We start from the raw sequence: 18,763 nt of genomic DNA, 5'->3' as shown, positions 1-18,763 counted from the left end.
ATCAGCCTAGTGAATCTCCTCTGCACTCCCTCCAAGGCCAAAATATCCTTGCGTAAGTGCGGCGATCAAAACTGCACACAGTCCTCCAGCTGCGGCCTCACCCGTACCCTGTACAGTTGCAGCAAGACCTCCCTGCTTTTATATTCAATCCCCCTCGCTATAAAGGCCAACATTCCATTCGCCTTCTTGATCACCTGCTGCACCTGCAGACTGGGTTTTTGCAACTTATGCACAAGGACCCCCAGGTCCCTCTGCACCGTAGCATGCTGTAGCTTTTCGCCCTTTAAATAGTAATCCCCCCTACTACTATTTCTGACAAAGTGGATAACCTCACACTTGCTAACATTGTACTCCATCTGCCAGGTCCTCGCCCACTCGCTCAGCCTATCCAGATCCCTCTGCAGACTTCCACACCCTCCGCACAATTTGCTTTTCCACTCATCTTTGTGTCATCAGCAAATTTCGTCACCCTACACTACAGATAAATTAATCTGGGTTAAAGAGAACTTTGTAATCATGTAAACACGGGGATGTCCAATCCTTGGAGATGCCCAGAAAAACATCTCAATACACTAAATCAAAACAATCACCAACTGATCTATATCTCAAAACCGCAGTCTTCTGAAACTTTAAAGGACATTTATCTATGATTCATGTTTGAACTTGAAAAACATTTTGAATTAGCCAGACAGGCTTGTATAGGTTATGGGACTGGCCTGCTTCTAAACCCTCATTTTGAATTGGGAAGAGTACCGTGTGAGTCTGCTGTCCAGTGTTCCTGAGCTTCATCAATGGCCACCCTAACTATACAGTAAAAAGTCTGACAACACCAGGTTTAAGTCCAACCGATTTATTTGATAGTAAACTCACATGCTTTCGAGGTTAAGCTCTTCTTCACCTTCTTACTGTGTTTACCCCAGTCCAATGCCAGCATATCCACATCACCCTAACTATGCAACAGGGATATCTCCACTTTCATTCCTGGTCAGGCAGCAAAGGTGTGAAATAGGTAAATCTTACATTAATATCATGCATTTCATGACCCTGGGAAGTTGCAAAGTGCTTTGCAGCCAATTATTTACTTCTCTGAATTATGATCACTGTTGTAAAGTTTACTTCTTGTCACAAGTAGGCTTATATTAACACTACACTGAAGTTATTGTGAAAATTCCTGCGTCGCCACACTCCAGCGCCTGTTCGGGTACACTGAGGGAGAATTTAGCATGTCAATGCATCTTACCAGCACATCTTTCGGACTGTGGGAGGAAGCCGGAACACCCAAAGGAAACCCACAGAGCCAAGGAGAGAATGTACAGATTCCACACAAAATGTGACTGAAGACGGAATCAAACCCAGGTCCCTGTTGTTGTGAGGCAGCAGTGCTAACCACCGTGCCAACATGCCACCCTTAATCGGTGTTTTAATTAGGGTATCCTATTATTCATCTAGCCCCTATCAATATGGATGTAGATTTCTAGCAGTTTTGCCATCTGGACCTAGATTCTAGCCTTATCTGTATGAATCAGTTGCCGCCATTTATTTTTGTTGCCTGTCCCGTCAATCATCATCCGCTTGGCCCCAAGCATTTTTATATTGCAAAAATCTTGTACGTCACGCTGAGCCACTCATGTGGGAGAATAAGTGAACAAAGGCCAACAAGAATCAAATTCAGCAGCAGTCTAGACAACTAAGTAGTTTATACAGAAACCTCTGGAAGTTGCCTTAGTCCAATAGTCAACACTTAGAATGGGTGAAAATATTATGAAATTCGGCATTGTCATATCTCGTGAATATATCAGAAATGGGGCATATCGAGGGTGCTCCCCAGTGACTGCATAGGCTTAAAAAGAGACAGTGGATGATTAATGTCTGAAATAATCTGGAGCTGATAGTGATAAATTTTAGCAGCCACACTTTAGTAATTGTGCATTTTAAAGATCCAATGGAATTCAGAAGGGAAAGTGTGAGCAGAAAGTGACAAGATTAGCTAAAAGCAGACCAAGTGAAATCAGGCATACTTAAAATAAACTAAAAAAGCAATAAGTGAAGGGGAAAATTTTCAAAAAAAATTAATTAATAAAATCAATTTATGAACTTAGTTTGTCCACTGAAGTAGTTCTAGTAAAAGTACCATATAATATTGAAAAGTAATTAACATTGAATAAAATGTTCACCTTTGCTCATGGAGTTATTACCATGGTGTAAATATTTTTGCGAGTATACTATTAGTCCTTTGGTTAGTGGACTGGAAGCAAAAAGTAGGAAAAAAACCTGGATTTTCAAGTTCTTAGGCTGTGACTAGTGGAGTGTCACAAGGGTCAGTGTGGGGGCTTTTACAATCTATATTAATGACTTGAACAAAGAGATAGAGAATAATGTACCAAAGTTTGCCATTGATAAGAAAAACTACGTGGGAATGTAAGTTACAAGGAGGACACAAAGAGATTATGAAGAGATAGAGACATGCTGAATGGGTGGAGAGCAAGGTAGCGGATGAAGTATAATGTCGAGAAATGTGAGGTTATTAACTTCGATAGCAAGAACAGAAAAGAAGAATACTTTTTAAAAGGTGTGGTATTTGAAAATGTTGATGTTCAAGGAGACTTGGGTGTCTGCATACAAAGAACAGGGGACACAGTTAATATGTGGGTACAATAAGCAATTAGGAAGGCAAATGGAATGTTGGACTTTATTGCAAGGTGGTGGAGTAGTAAAGATGTCTTGCTATAATTGTGAAGTGCTTTGGTAAAACCATACATGGAGTACTGTGCGAGGTTTTGTTTCCCATATTTAAAGAATATGCTCGTAAGGTATACTTGCATTGTGGAGGACACACAGCAAAATTTCAGCACCTGGATCCCTGGGATGACAGGATTGTCCAATGATGAAAGGCTGTGTAAATTAGACTGATACTCTCTGGAGTTTTGAGAGATGATTACAAAATTCTTTGACATTGTGAGAAAATTCAAGTTTTAACTTGTACCGAGAAAATCTTACTGATGACACAGTAAAATCTGATACTGTTCAATGCAGATGTGCACATTATCCACAGGAGAAATTGCTATAATGCATCTGAAAACTTTTCACTTGCACAATGTTGGTCAATTTAATGCTCATATATTTTTATAAACAAAGCCCCCTCACCAATCACTGCATTAAAAACATACATAATTTATCATACAGCATTATATTATGATGTGCAGTTAGCTACATCTTTTGAACTCACCTGTCAATAGCTTCTTGACTCCAGAATAATTTTCTCCCATGGTTCACAATACTTCTGAGTTAAAACCATCTCGATTCCATAAAAATTGTGGAGTATCTGAAATCGCCACCCCAAAATGGAGTAACCAGTGCAAGACTGCAGAGTGCAGAGTCATGTTTTATCCCATGTCTTTAAAAATACCAGATGACATGAATGGGAATAAGGTCCTGGAATCACATCCCATTTGCTTTTTTTTCTCCCTACCCCCCTTCCAATAGGCGTTGACAAAATCCAGTCCCTGGTCTCCTCCTCCTTCTGTCAGAATTTAGGGGGAGGTAGTGCTCCTTTTCCTCACACTTACCTTCACAAGTGCTCCTGTCAGCCAGGAGTCGGAAACCTGCACGACAGGAACAGAGGTAGCTGCCAAAGGTGTTGTGACAAGAATGGTGGCAAACCCGGCTCTCCCCAGTCCATCTGCACTCATTCACATCTGAAAGGGAAAGAGACAGTAAGAGCAGAATAAAACTGTCACTGTGGAGGAGTGCAACTCCAAAAACACTCTAGAAAGTTGACACCGTTCAGGGTAAGGCAACTTGCTTGATTGGCACTGCTGCCACAAACATTGACTCCCTTGAAACATGGCAACGCCATCACCTGGAGGCTCCCTCCAAGTCACTCACCAACCTGACTTGGAAACATATCGCTGTTCCTTCGCCATCACTGGGTCAAAATCCTGCAACATCTTCCCTGACAGCACTGTGGGTATAGCTATACCACATGGACTGCAGTTGTTCAAGAAGGCAGCTCACCACCATCTTCTGAAGGTCAATTAGGGATGGGCAATGAATGCTAGCCTAGTCAGCAAAGCCCACATTCCTGGAGAGAATTATATATATATGTGCGTGTCTGTGCGTATGCTTGTGCATGTGCGTGTATAAAAGGCAGCACCATCAGATCAATTAAACTTGGACTTTGTACTACTGTTATAAATGCGAGGGTTCATAAAGATGGTTATGTTTTATCTGCCTCCTTTAATTCAAGGTAAAATGGAGTAGGAGAGAAAGGGTATGTGGTCTCATACTAGTTCTGCCTAGTGACAGGCCCATGTCTTTTGATTGTCGTGGGAGCAGAAAGTCCAGGACAGGTACTAGATTTCACAACTGGATTCAAAGGGAGAAGCAGCTTTTCTTGCTATTCGAAGCCTCTCAGACTCTCAGAAGCAGTCAGACCAAAAGAACTGGGAAGAGAATGCGTAACAGGTGCTGCAATGGAAGATGAGGAAAAGGACTCTTTTGGGTTAATCACCCTGTGCATGCGTATGGATTCCATGTTTGAGAATCAAAGATTGTAAATATTTAGAGGCCTCAAAATCACTAGATGGAACCTTAAGATGGGGAGTCCACCGAAATATTCTTCAAGGGCTCAGTGATGAAGATTTTATTTTAAAGCATTCTGGAAAATTCATCTTGGCAAAGTAGGGAGATGATGGCCTGTTAATGCGGGGAGGAGTGGGACTTTAAGCCTAAGACTGTGAACATATGAATGAGGAGCAGGAATAGGTCATTCGGCTTCTCACGCCTGCTTCACCACTTAACATGATCATAGCTGATGTGATGGTAACCTCAAATCTGCATTCTGCCTCCTCCCAATAACGTATCACCTCCTTGCTTACCAAGAATCTATCTATCTTTGCCTTAAACATATTCTAGAACTCTGCTTCCACCTTTTCAGGAGGAGAGTTCTAAAATCTCAAAACCCTCAGAGAGAAGAAATGTCCCAGCATCCCAGTATTAAATGAGTGATCCTTTATTTTTAAACAGTGACCCCTACTTCTAGATTCTCCCATAAGAGGAAACATCCTCTCCACATCCACCCTGTCAACAGCCCCCGGGATTTTATATGTTTCAATCAAGCATTATGGCTGTCATATTCTTTCCTCATATGACAGCCCATTCATTCCAGATATTAGTCTGGTAAATCTTCTCTGAACTGCATCCAATGCATGTACATGCTTCTTTAAATAAGGAGACCAATACTGTATCCCAGATGTGGTCTCACTGGTACTCTGTATTGCTAAAGCATAAACTCCCTTCTTTTCTATTCAATTCCCCCTCTCAATAAATTCTATTAGTTTTTCTAATAACTTGCTGTACCTGCATACCAGCATTTTGTGATTCAATCACACCATGACAGCCAGATTCGTCTGCAACACAACATGCCTACAGAGAATGCAGTATAAAATATAAACATAGTGTGGAGGGTTGTTTCCACTGTGTTAACAGGTTAAAAGCATTCTTTCTGTCATTTAGTATATTAGTTGCCTACAAGATATCTTTTAGTCAATGTTAATTTTAGTTACAGTAAAATCTTAAAATGTGAAATCTTGTTGTCTTTCATTTGGTCATTGGGAATTCAATCCTCTTTTCAAAAGTTGTCAGTCTTTCTAGGGTTTGTAACGCTCGACGGGTTCAATTTTAACTGATCTCACAGGGCAGGAAATCCATTGGATTGGGCAGAATTCCTGTTTCACCCATATTTGTCTCAATATGAAGTAAAAATGGGTTTGGTTGAACCATAGTTGAACAGACTAGTTCGGTTAAAATTGAGGCCTATATTTCTTTGATTATGTCAACTCTTCCATTTCTTCTTCAGCAGGCACTGGTTAACACTGCTGCCTCACAGCGTCAAGGATTTGAGTTTGATTCCTGGCTTGGGTCACTGTCTGTGCGGAGTTTGCACGTTCTCCCCATGTTTGCGTGCATTTCTTCCAGGTGCTCCGTTTTCCTCCCACAGTTTGAAAAACATGCCAGTTAGGTGCACTGGCCATGCTAAATTCTCCCAGTTTATCCAAACAGGCGCCGGAGTGTGGCGACTAGAGGATTTTAACAGTAACTTTATTGCAATGTTAGTGTAAACCTACTTGTGACACTAATAAATAAACTTTTCTCCACTCCCTGATATATTATTTTCTTGCTGGGATAATCTGGGTTGCTGACACAGAGGTGTTACTGACCCCAACTGTGTAACAGCTAGGTTAATACCAAGAGACGGAATCCGTAAAAGTTCTGGTTAATAATGAGTAGTAATCTGCAGTGTAAATATGCTCTTCTCAAAGACACTTCCAAGTCCTGTTTCTTTAGCAATATCATTTACATTGTGTAAATTATGTTAGAAGAAGTCCCATCACATCAGCAAGTTAAGTTGTTTTTAGTTATTACAGGTAAGTATACAGAGCAACAGTTATGACTTGATGCATTCAGTTCAATCAGCACAACACAGCTTATCTTTGCATAACAATACAATATCAAGATTATCTTTTTAAATATTTTCCCTTAAGAAGGAAGAGAACGAGCACTCCTCCAAACTCAAAATAGTAATCTAGTGGGTATCCTGGGCATCCCCAGTTCCCCCAGTCACTGACCAGGGGACTGGCACCTCCTTCTAACCGCAACAATAGGATTTCAATGTGTGCCATTATGGTGAACAGGGTTACCATATAGGCCCACATGACACATAATATATGCAAAGATGGGGTGAATCTTGTAGCAAATATGGAGATGAATTGTGATTAAGCAGCAGGACTACAAGTCAGCAATCTCTTTACCCCAATAGTTTCAGTACTGTATTGAGTTCAGAATCTTCTGTACTGCACAAGCTGCTGGGGCTGTGTATTAAGCGACCTTTGATTTTGTACCTCTGCTTGAACTCAGTTAACTCACCAAGCTGACACTCTCTCCTTTAGTTTAATTTGTTCTCTTAATTACGCGTCATAGTTTTGTCTTTTTGTGGACTCATTTCAATGGGAGTTTCTTTCTAAAAAATGAGAACCCTGGGTCCCACAAGCCAGATGCCAACTGGTTTTTCACAGCGAAGCATTAATGATTTGGATAGTGGGTGATTCACATGATGGCAATGACTCCATAACAACATTCAATCTCTCTGGCTGTGCAACAAGATCCTCATTTGGACCAACAATTGCTCTCCATGTGCCCCGCCTCATCACATTTCGAGCCCTGGAGGACTGGTGTCACCCCATCAAGACCATCTGAGGTTGCAGACCATTCCTGGCTACCTTCCAGTTGGCCAACTCAGCCTCCCACCCACTTAACAGCTCCTTGAAGCTCATGAGACTGCATGACTTAAGCAATCCCATTCTTTTGTCTGGTAAACACAAGTCAGAAACAGCCTCTTTCAGCAAAATATTGTCCCATTTAAAAAAATTTATTCACAGGACTACGGCATTGCTGGTAAGTTCCAGATGTTTCACCCAGTGACAATGAAGGATTGGCAATACATTTCCACATATGACTTGAAGAAAGAAAGACTGGCATTTATGTAGCATTGTTCATTAATTCAGGATTTTTATAGCTAACCAAGCATACTGAACTGTAGTCACTGCTGTAATATAGAAACTTCAGTTCCAAAGTCAATGCCGGCTGGTCTCAGTTTTATTCTTATTCTATTTGTCTGAATATTCTTGCTCTTCACACAATTTCAAGTTTGTTCTTTTATAAACATGTATGGAAAACATCGACAATACCCCTGAACATTCGCCTATATACTACAGATTAAAACAACAAAAGATTTGACTATATTTTCAAAGTAACTGAGGATTGACATAAGAGATGGTCGTCAGGACTTATCCACCCAGTGATGCTATCAGCCTTACACTCAATGATACCACCAATTATCAGCTTGAAATATATAGCTGCATTTCTGTCATCATCATGAAATTGTGGAGCAAGATTGGATTTAGAATCATAATATCCCTACAGTGCAGAAGGAAACCATTCAGCCCATTAAGCCTGCACAGACAACAATCCCACTTACGCCCTATCCCGCTAACCCTACACATTTATCCTGTAATCTCTTGACATTAAGAAGTGGAGCAATTTAATGTGGCCAATCCGATTTGCACATCTTTTAGTTGTATTGTAATATGTCAGGCGCAAGATTTTCTTTACATTTACTAATCTAGATTATTAGTCGGAGGTCATGATGTTGCTCCAGGATTGTATTTAGCATTGTTTCTCATTTTCTTTAATGTAATCTCTGCCTAGAGGCTCCATGTGCTGATGTTGAATCCCTTTTTCTTCCCTCCCGGCTTGACAACGAACACGCAATGTTCTTTTTCCCCAATCTTCCAAGTCTTTTTTTTCCCCCCTTACTCTGTCTGCCCCATTCCTTTGTAGGCTCCAGTGTAAGCGCATCTAACTGGAACGCACATTCCTCCAAACTTTTCATCCATTGCCAGACCAACTAGTTCTAAGCTGGGATTCCATAACTTTCTCAGGCCTGGTACTAATTTTTTTACTGCTATTTCCTTCTCCTTGTTTCATTTAATTTAAATGTTATTGGATCAACTCAACCAGGCATGTTTAAAAATAGGCTATACGAATTTCAAAGTTAATTATGACCAGAATTATTTGCAGAAACAGTTTTGTTGGGGGCGGGGCGTGGTACTACTGAACAGTCTAATAATGCATGCAGTGCCAGGAAACAATTTGCAAGGGGGTATAATTAAATAATCCCAAATCAGATAAGATTTTTGCTGAGATTAAGAAGATTTCACAAAGAAATATGGAATCGTGTTGAAATGATTCTACATTAGATGTTTCAGGCCACAATTCTCCTATCTCGCCAGCAGCTGGGATTCTCCTGTCCCACTGCAGTGAACAGAGATTTGGCTGAGTACCAGATTCTCCTTTCTCGCTGACAGCAGTAACGGGGTGTGCAAGAACATAGAATTTCAGCCCCAATATCCTGCTGCCTTTTCTCTGCTGCACATCATCTCCCCATAAGTAAGTCTGACTTAGCAGTTGATGACTGAATTCAATGGTCTAACACATCAGTTTCTGCTTTCAGAGGTATTGCTGGAGTGTAGTGGCATTCCATGTGTTCCTTAGTGATTGATTTACTGTGATTCGGAGTTCATTATTAAATCGTGGCAATGCTAACCTAGAGTTGGCGATCAATAAAGGTGAACATTTCATTTCAGTCAGAGCTCAGATTGCTTATGGAGGCTATAATTTGGCTATGAATAAGCATTCAAGTGCAGGCAGAGAAGTCCAAGCTGTAACACATAGTGCACAAAATATGAACACCAGAATGAGCAGGAACTGATCTAGGGTTGAGGGGATTTTCATTCTACCTTATCGCCCCTGCACCGTCCCAGGCACCCAATTTGTTCAAAGTTTATTTTATCATTGTTACAAGTAGGCGTACATTAACACTGAAGTTACTGTGAAAATGGACACTGAACATACGAGAGCTAATCCAGTGATAGGGTCAATCACGCAGATCTGTTGATTCGAGTCTGGATGGCATGTTGGATTGTCATGCAATGACGGATGGTGGCGGAGATAGAAATCTGGGAAATGGAGCCTCGTCCTGGCACTTCCTGGGTTGCAGTCTGACGAGTGCCCATTCAAGACTAGACTTGGCCTCAATCCTGACTGACTTGTGAACTCAAAACACGTGTAACTTGGAGGAACTCAGCTCCTTGGTTTCAAAGCAACGGCGAGAAAACATTTAAAAAAGGGATCAAAATGAAAACTGACAAACGAGTATGAGTTTCTCCAGTGTGGAAAATAACAGCCTTGAGTCAGCTCCCTGAACAAAAGAAAAATAGAGGCCCACCTCAGGTTGAGCCAGAATGCAAAAAGATCAATCTGCTGCCCTGTGTGTAAATATTCCCATGGGGACAGTTCCTTCAATGATTTTTCCTCTTGGAATTACAGCAATCCTTAAACTGCATGTGGAGACCGAACAAATGAAGAGCAATTGCTATTGAGGTCCTCTCTCGGGAAAGTATGGGTACACAAACAGGCCGCGTGGAATTACTAATAGCTAATGTCAAAGTGGAATTGTTTTGCAGCGGATTTGGCAAATCGTCTTTGCAAGAAGAGTGCTGGCCAAAAGCCAGATTACATGCTTTCCCCCTCTTCACTGGCCACAGAAAGAAAAACAGATGTTTTGAAGTGATCTAGGTTACTTTGCCATAACATTCCACATTTTTGAACTCACTAACTCATATTGATATGCAGGCAGATATTTTTCTGGGTAGTTAAGTCTCTAATCTTTTCCCCTTCCTCACCTGAATGCACCAGGGTACCTACCAATGGATGGTGGCAGCTTTTTGTTTTAAATATTCCTGGGAGGTAGGGGATGGGCTGAATGGCCTCTTCCTGTGCTGGAATGACTCTATATGACATGGGCAAGGTCAGATCCCCAACCACCAATTCTTCAAATGCAGGCCAAGATAGAACGTCTCAGCAGGATATTTAACTAAAGGAGGCAACACATCTAAGCTTGATCCTGTGCTTGAAGATTTGTCAGATGTTCAGGATTGACCTGCAACGTCTGGAGTTGAAAAGTAATTTCCAGGAAACTTTTGCAAACAACTGGGAAGAAAAAGATACCCATGACATTAGAAAAAGAAATGTGTTTAATTTCAAATTGCTCCAAATACTTCTTCCCAACAGTTATGAAAAGATTGGAGATGGGTGAGTGGGAGCAACGGTGGTGGAAAAAAAGGCCGTTTAACTGACAGTCAAGAATCAACGAGTGAGGTAGTAATGTGTCTGTTTGTTTCCCAATTGGTGCTTCATGAGGAAGGAGGCCACTTGGATAACAGTCAGCAAATAAGGGAACCCTGCATATTTTCCCAAACCCAAACTTGAAGTGATTTTTGTGATTTTCCAGATTAAGGACACAACTTCTACCCCAGCTGAGTTGAGCCTGAGAGCAGGAAGCCCGAGGTCTTCTTGGTTGAGTGAGTCAGTGAATGGATGACCTAAAAGAAATCTTCATCCTTTGCTTTCATTTGTGCTGTTCTGCTCAGCATTTAGACAAAAGACCATCAAAGGGAGACTAATCTAAATGATGTTACATTCCTTCGAGGAATGGACGGTGCTTCTTTTCTCAAGAACGCGTTCCAAATTCCATTGTTAAAAGACTGTCAAATTAGTCGGGCTTCACCCACTCTGCTTGCAAAGACAAATGCAGAAGATGCAGTGACCTGGCTATACTCAGAGCACACAATGTTGGAGGGGGGTGGAATAAAGAGCTGTACCGGAAGTGTTAACATGACATTGGCCCACTATACACCCTTAAAATGTTGCCTACAATACCCAACTTCCAATTACTTTGTGCATAAACCTGTTTATTTGGGATCATGAGCTTGCAGAGCGCTGCTACTTCATCAGGTGAGTGTCTTTTCTAGTACTGACTCATCTGATGAAGGAGCAATGCTCCAAAAGCTCGTGATTCCAAATAAACCTGTTGGACTTTAACCTGGTGTAGTGAGACTTCTTACTGTGTCCATCCCAGTTCAACGCTCCACATCATTTGTGCATAAAAGTTGCAAAGTGCTTGACTTTACTTTTTTTTACAAAAAATGTATGAATGTGAGTAACCCTCAAATATAAACTGCCAAAGCTAATCGAGATAAAGTTCAAAAAATTGTGTTTCAAATCATTTGATCTTTGCACAAACTGAAAGCAATTCCCAGTTAGCTTCACTGTTCCTAATAATAATATTAGTAGCTGTTAGTGGTGTCAGAGTACAGAAAACCATTACATGTTCAGTGAATAGCCCTCCTTCATCTTTATCATATTAAAAGCACACTGATGCACGCACTTGTTTCCCCAATTTGGAAAGGAGATAATCTTACAGTGAGCCAGTGAGATACATTCCCAGTATTCAACACCGGAGAGGGAGACAGTGAGATAGACTCCCAATATCCAACTCTGGAGTGGGAAACAGTGAGATATATTCCCAGTATCCAACACTGGAGAGGGAGACAGTGAGATACATTCCCAGCATCCAACGCTGGAGTGGGAAACAGTGAGATATATTCCTAGTATCCAACACTGAAGAAGGAGACTGTGAGATACACTACCAATATCCAACGCTGGAGTGGGAGACAGTGAGATACATTCCCAAGAGCCAACACTGGAGGAGGAAGACAGTGAAATGCAGGCTGGAATTTTACTGCCTTGCCTGTCCCGGAATGGGAACAGGCGAGGCTCATAGAATGGGGTTCTCTGTTGGCTTCGGTGGAATTTTACGAGCGAGGTCATAAAATCCTGGTGATACTCTCAATATCCAACACTGGAGGAGGGAAGGGGAAGGGAGGGAAGGAGACAGGGAGATACACTCTCAATATTCAACATTGGTGTTGGGGGCATGGGGGGCAGGTGCAGACAGGCAGTTACACTCTCAATATCCAATACTTGTCAGAGCAGTGAGATTCACTATCAGTATCCAACATGGTCCAAAATTCATTCCCATTTTGCTACACTGAGTAATTAAAGTGAAATAAAATTCCAAATGATGAATGTAATAGGAAAGATATAGAAAATGTGCTTTCTATGGATAGAGGCCAAGCATTTCCACATACGTTCTGAATAAAGCTTAAAGCCAAAATAAAAGCCTAAGAGATGGAATTAATAAGAGAATTGCCAGTCAAGGTAAGCCATAATGAAATTGTCAAATAAACTGATCTCTCCTTTCATTTTTTTCAACTTGTCAATGTGGCACATTTCACTAAAAGCTTTGTCGGGCTACACTGACACAGGCAGAGTGACTGGTGGGCCACGGCCAATCACACTCTCTGTTTCTTATTAATCCACACTGACAAATCAACTATGACAGTCCGTCTATTACCCAGCTCCTCTGGGTTTTATTTAGTGAATTTTAATTCTGGAATGAATGCCACGGTGGGTCCTCGCTTTATTACTTAAAGCTGAAATATATTAGAGTTGAACATCACAGTATCTGCATTTTTTTTTTACTGGAGTGGAACTTTGACTCCAGCCCAGCAGTTGGAGAATGGAAAGAGTTGTTCTTGTTGTTATCAGTGTCGTTTAGGTTGCGCTTGGCCACACAGCTACAAGAGCAAATCGCCAAACTCTATTGATTGGGATACAGCGATTGTTGCTTCTACATGTTTTAGTTCTGGGACTTTTTCTAGCCCTTTGCTTTGTCTTCTTGCATACTGTCTCCTCTAGCTTAGACAGCAAGAGAGTCTGACCAACGTCTTTGAGCAACAGAAGACTTCAGCCAAAAGATCAGCAGTCCTGGGTATCTAACATTCATGCATAAACATCTAGGTCATATCCATGAAGGATTTCACCTATTAACATTTAATATTCACCTTTTGAAGAAACATATATTGACTGTATGAGCAATAATCTCAGGCTGGCTTCTCACATGCTTGGCCAACTTCAAAGAGTGTGACAACCTTCCTTTCTGGGCATCTCTGATAGTCAAAATCATAAATGCCTAGAGTAAGTTACAATGAGCAAGAGCACTTGTGTGATAGATCAACACTGGGGGTAGAAATAAAAGAGAATCATTAATAATTACAACAAGGAATTCAGGAGAAATGAGAGAGTGATTAGAATGTGGAACTCACAATCACATGGAGTAATTTGAGTTGAATGACAAGGATACATTTCAGGGGAAAGTAAGGAAAAAAAACGAGGGTTATGCTGATGGGGTCAGATGAAAAAGGTAGAAGGATTTTTGTATTGAGCATAAACAGTGTCATTTAACAACATTTGTTAGAAATATGAGACTTTAAAAGGTGGGTATGTATTAAATTGGTTCTTAGTTTAAGTTAAAACAGATTGTCCTGGAATGGGGGATAATGGTTGTATTGAATACTATCTGCAGGCAATCCCATGTGATTTGGTTGTCATGGGACAGAGGCCCAAATGAAAACTTGACTTCTGACCCTTAAATTGACCCTCACGATTTTGATTATGCTGGAGATAACCTTGGTCTCTTCAATGAGCACGAGCTCCCGTCTACATTTAGCATGATGAACAGTAGAGGCTCGTAATCTCTATTTCTTTGTTCTCTCTCTTGGATCCTTGTTTTCTGACCCCCTCTTTGCAGTTCAGTGATTTTTTTGGGAAAATCTGCAACCGATCCTGTAATGCTTCCTATAAGCTCTTCCACTCTCAAGCCCCATCTCCATGGCACCATGAATCATGTGGGCCTTGTATCTAGGCTGAAATGCTAATCAGATATCCTTTAGACCATCTAACTCCACTTTAGCTTGAAATTAAATAGACAGTTTAAATTATAACTGTTCATGAAATCTAACATTCCTTACACCTCCCTAGTGACAGTCTGCTAGTGACAACGCAATTACTTACATCATTGTTTACATGTGTGAATATCTTGTATCACTTTCTCAATAAAGCAACTGAACCACTTATGCTTGTCTGTCAGCCAGAATCCAGAACCAGTCAGATGACCCTCTCCGTTGTTCTATTTTATCACAATTAAAGGCACAATCCACAGAGTGGAGCACATTATTGGCACGAGGCCCAATTTTTTTGTTTCGGTCTTCACGGAGGAGGACGTGAATAATTTGCCGGGTGTTAGAGATGGAAAGGTGGTAGGACTGGAGGGTCTCGATGACATTACTGTTACTAGAGAGGTGGTGCTCGACAGACTGGAGGGGCTGATTGTGGACAAGTCCCCAGGACTGGATGGAATGCATCTGAGGGTTCTGAAAGAAATGGCGGAGGTGATAGTGGATGCCTTGGTGGTTATTTTCCAGACGTCGCTGGATTCCGGGGAAGTGCCGGAAGATTGGAAAGCAGCTAATGTTACGCCGTTGTTTAAGAAGGGTGCCGGGCAAAAGGCAGGGAATTATAGGCCGGTTAGTTTAACGTCTGTTGTAGGTAAAATGTTAGAATCCGTCATCAAGGAGGAAATAGCGAGGCATCTTGAGGGGAATTGCTTGATAGAGCAGACGCAGCACGGTTTCGTTAAGGGGAAGTCGTGTCTGACAAATTTACTGGAGTTCTATGAGGATGTGTCTAGGGCGGTGGATAGAGGAGAGCCGGTGGATGTGGTCTTTCTTGATTTTCAGAAGGCGTTTGACAAGGTACCTCACAAGAGGTTATTGCAGAAGGTCAGGGGACATGGAGTTGGGGGTAGGGTGTTAGCGTGGATAGAGGATTGGTTGTCAAATAGGAGGCAGAGAGTGGGGGTCAATGGGTGCTATTCGGATTGGCGGTTGGTGACTAGTGGAGTGCCTCAGGGGTCGGTGCTGGGGCCTCAGCTATTTACCATTTATATAGATGATCTGGAGGAGGGAACCGAGTGTATGGTGTCAAAATTTGCTGATGACACCAAGATTGGTAGAACGGCAAATTGCGCGGAGGGTGTGGAGAGTCTGCAGAAGGATCTAGATAGGCTGGGCGAATGGGCCAGGAAATGGCAAATGGAATTTAATGTTGGCAAGTGCGAGGTGGTCCACTTTGGTAGGAATAATGGTAGGAAGGATTATTACTTACTTGGAGAAAAACTGCAGCAGGCGACGGTGCAGAGGGACCTCAGGGTCCTTGTGCATGAGTCGCAAAAACCCAGCTTGCAGGTGCAGCAGGTGGTCAGGAAGGCAAATGGGATGCTGGCCTTCATAGCGAGGGGGATTGAATATAAAAGTAGGGAGGTCTTGCTGCGGCTATATAGGGCATTGGTGAGGCCGCAGCTGGAGTACTGTGTGCAGTTTTGGGCGCCGTACTTACGCAAGGATATTTTGGCCTTGGAGGGAGTGCAGAGGAGGTTTACTAGGCTGATACCGGAGTTGAGGGGGTTGAGCTATGAGGAGAGGCTGAATAAACTAGGCTTGTACTCGTTAGAGTTTAGAAGAATGAGGGAAGATCTCATTGAGACGTATAAGATGATGAATGGGATGGATAGGATAGAGGTGGAGAGACTCTTCCCGCTCAGAAAGGACAGTAGGACTAGGGGGCGCAGCCTCAAGATAAAGGGGGGGCGGTTTAGAACGGAGTTGAGGAAGAACTTCTTCACTCAAAGGGTGGTGAATCTCTGGAATTCTCTGCCCATTGAAGTGGTGGAGGCTACCTCGCTAAATATTTTTAAGACGCGGGTTGATGGGTTTTTGATAAGAGAGGGGATTAAGGGTTATGGGGAGAGGGCGGGAATGTGGAACTGAGCTACGACAGATCAGCCATGATCTTATTGAATGGTGGGGCAGGCTCGAAGGGCCAGATGGCCTACTCCTGCTCCTATTTCTTATGTTCTTATTATGTTCACACAGTTCAGTGCCATCAAGCTTTGCATTGCCGCCTTCAGTCAGTACTTTAATATCATGACTGGATACCCTGTCCAACATGTCCTGCAATTGATGGTGTTATTCATTTTCTGTTCTGCTTCTGTTGTTGTGTAAAATGGATGACAGTAACTTTGTATACTGTGTGTAGAACAGCTTTAAAGGATTGGTTTACTAACTTCCCCCAACTAACACTTGTGCTGAGGATCTATTGAATATTAGGCCAAATCCATGGTATGGTGTTCTTCTATTTCAGAATATAGAATCATTGCTTTACATTAAGGAGCAAGAAAGTGTAGAGTCTGGAGTATCAGAAGTCACTTATTAACAACTTCATTGATTTTGAGAAAACCTTTGATAGCATCCAGTGGTAGTCTGATACAACACAGGAAATACAGCATTAAAGTTTTATACCATGAATTAAGTCACTATGCCAAGACAGCATGGCACCATTGGCTGCTGTAACATCATCACAGGAGTATGGAGAGGCTGCATCTCCTCCTCATTCCTCTTCTTCTTAGTTACCGATTTCATCATGAGGGAAGTGATGCTGGGTGTCCTGTGGCAAAAATCATGTGCATTCCAAGACAAGACTTGAGATTAGTGGCGCCAAGGTTTGTGCTGATTCGAGATTGGGATCGCTCCAAACTTGGACCAAAGCGGAAAGGACCCTTTCAAGTGCTTCTCCAAACTCGATGGCAGTTAAAGAACAGAATCGCTGATTGCAAGCACTGGACCCCCACAGCTGAGTGATTCATCATGAAGGCGTGTTTCCTAATTCTTGGCCTCTTGGCCCTTTTTTCACCCTCCAAATCAGTACAGAAGAAGAGTTTGAAAGATGGACTGACTAATGGACAATTTCACTCTAACACCTTTTTGTACATGTCTTATGAGTATGCTGTAACATTTAATGTAAGTGGGTGTTGGGTCAGCTCACACATACCACTACATACTAAAGAAGGGATTCCTCTGTTCCCTGCTCCTCTCAACCTCCAGGAAATGATAGAATGGATTTTGTATCAAAACAAACCTAAAAACGGAATGAGGGCTGTGTTCAAGCCTACGGGCTTCATAAAAGTTAACGGACAAGATATCCCTCTATGGGTACCTTCGGGCAAAAAAAAATCGCTCAACTTGCAGAGAGGTGTAATATAACAAATTCTTTTAAGAACCATTACCAACCCAAATACGATAGACCCCTACCTCACTTTGTTATAAAAAATCAACAAAGAGGATCTATCTGCCTGATAAGAAACGGAACCATACCCATTGGCTGTAGCTATTGCATTCAGCAGTTTAATATTACCTATCCCAGTCTGAAAGAAATAAAGGTTTCTTGTTCCACTACACAAATTGGGATGTTCATATAGAACGCCTTCTTCTTATCAAAGGGATGTGAAGGTTGAGGTTGGGAATGTGGGGTTGGGGGAAAAATTACATGCCCCAATGACAACAGTTTCCCAGTCAATCCCAGCCTATTAGACAACATGGTACCGTATAATAGAACGTATTTTGTCTGTGGAGATAACGCCTACCCTTGGCTTCCCTGGGACTGGTCTGGTTCTTTCTATCTAGCATATGTGGCCCCCTATGTCCGACATTATGAGTCCCTGCATCTTCACCCCAAGATACATCTGTTAAGATCTAAATGGGCCATCACCAAAGCTCAACGGTTTTGGATGATAGCCTTTCCTTCCTATGGGACAGCTGATCAATATGGCATCAGCTCTTGAGAAAACAGCTAATGATACTGTGGATGGATTAGAGGATGTGAGCACCACTACCTCTGGAGTTTCAGCTGAAGTTGTAGCTATACTGACAGTGGCACTCCAAAATCGAATGGCTTTAGATTACTTGTTGGCAGCAACAGGAGGCACTTGCACCCTAATAGGCTCTGAGGGCTGGACATACATTCCAGACTCCTCCGACAATATTACTGATTCAGCCGTGCATAGTAAAAAGACCATCTGATAAAATTAGAGCCGAAGGGCAACACATTAAGAACTATAATCCTACTGGCTGGTGGCCTTTTGGTAATCTCTTTGGAGACTGGGCAGGGACGCTGGTGCACCTGGGAATCATTGTCCTGGTAGTTTGCTTCCTACTAGGCTTATTGAAGGGTGTTTGCCAATGCCTAGCATGTCACAGAGCACAAGTTCCCCTCTAAAGAGGTTAGTGTTATCATGGAATGATAAAAGGAGGGAATGAGATGTTAAGGGGTTAACATCCCATGAATCTGCTATGATCTTGGCCATTTGTAAAAAAGGTTTTGCAAGCTGAGATTCTGCAAAATTGCAAACACAGCTGGTTGCTTTAAGATAAAGTGAAAGGTCTCCATTAGCTTAAAGCTGTGATTAACTGCATCTTGTTTGAAACAACCTGTGCTGATATCAGTACATACTCCCTTATTCTGGCCTTGTAAATAACGAAACTTGCTTGAAGGAGATAACATTCACTTT

The 18,763-nt window shown here is 42.0% G+C and overlaps 1 protein-coding gene across 1 annotated transcript in view; it reads right to left on the bottom strand.

The window, feature by feature from the left end:
* The window catches only part of LOC145344465 (kielin/chordin-like protein), a 304,857-nt gene that overhangs the window by 140,700 nt on the left and 145,394 nt on the right, over window positions 1–18,763 (bottom strand). The window contains exon 9 of the mRNA XM_080191611.1: window positions 3,567–3,695. Within this exon, the coding sequence (XP_080047737.1) occupies window positions 3,567–3,695 (129 nt within the window). The remainder of the gene's footprint in view (window positions 1–3,566; window positions 3,696–18,763) is intronic.

The sequence above is a fragment of the Carcharhinus amblyrhynchos genome, chromosome 6 (assembly GCF_965287045.1).
Source record: "Carcharhinus amblyrhynchos chromosome 6, sCarAmb.v2.hapA, whole genome shotgun sequence".
NCBI classification, from domain to species: Eukaryota; Metazoa; Chordata; class Chondrichthyes; order Carcharhiniformes; family Carcharhinidae; genus Carcharhinus; species Carcharhinus amblyrhynchos.
This window is presented reverse-complemented; position numbering and strand designations above follow the sequence as displayed.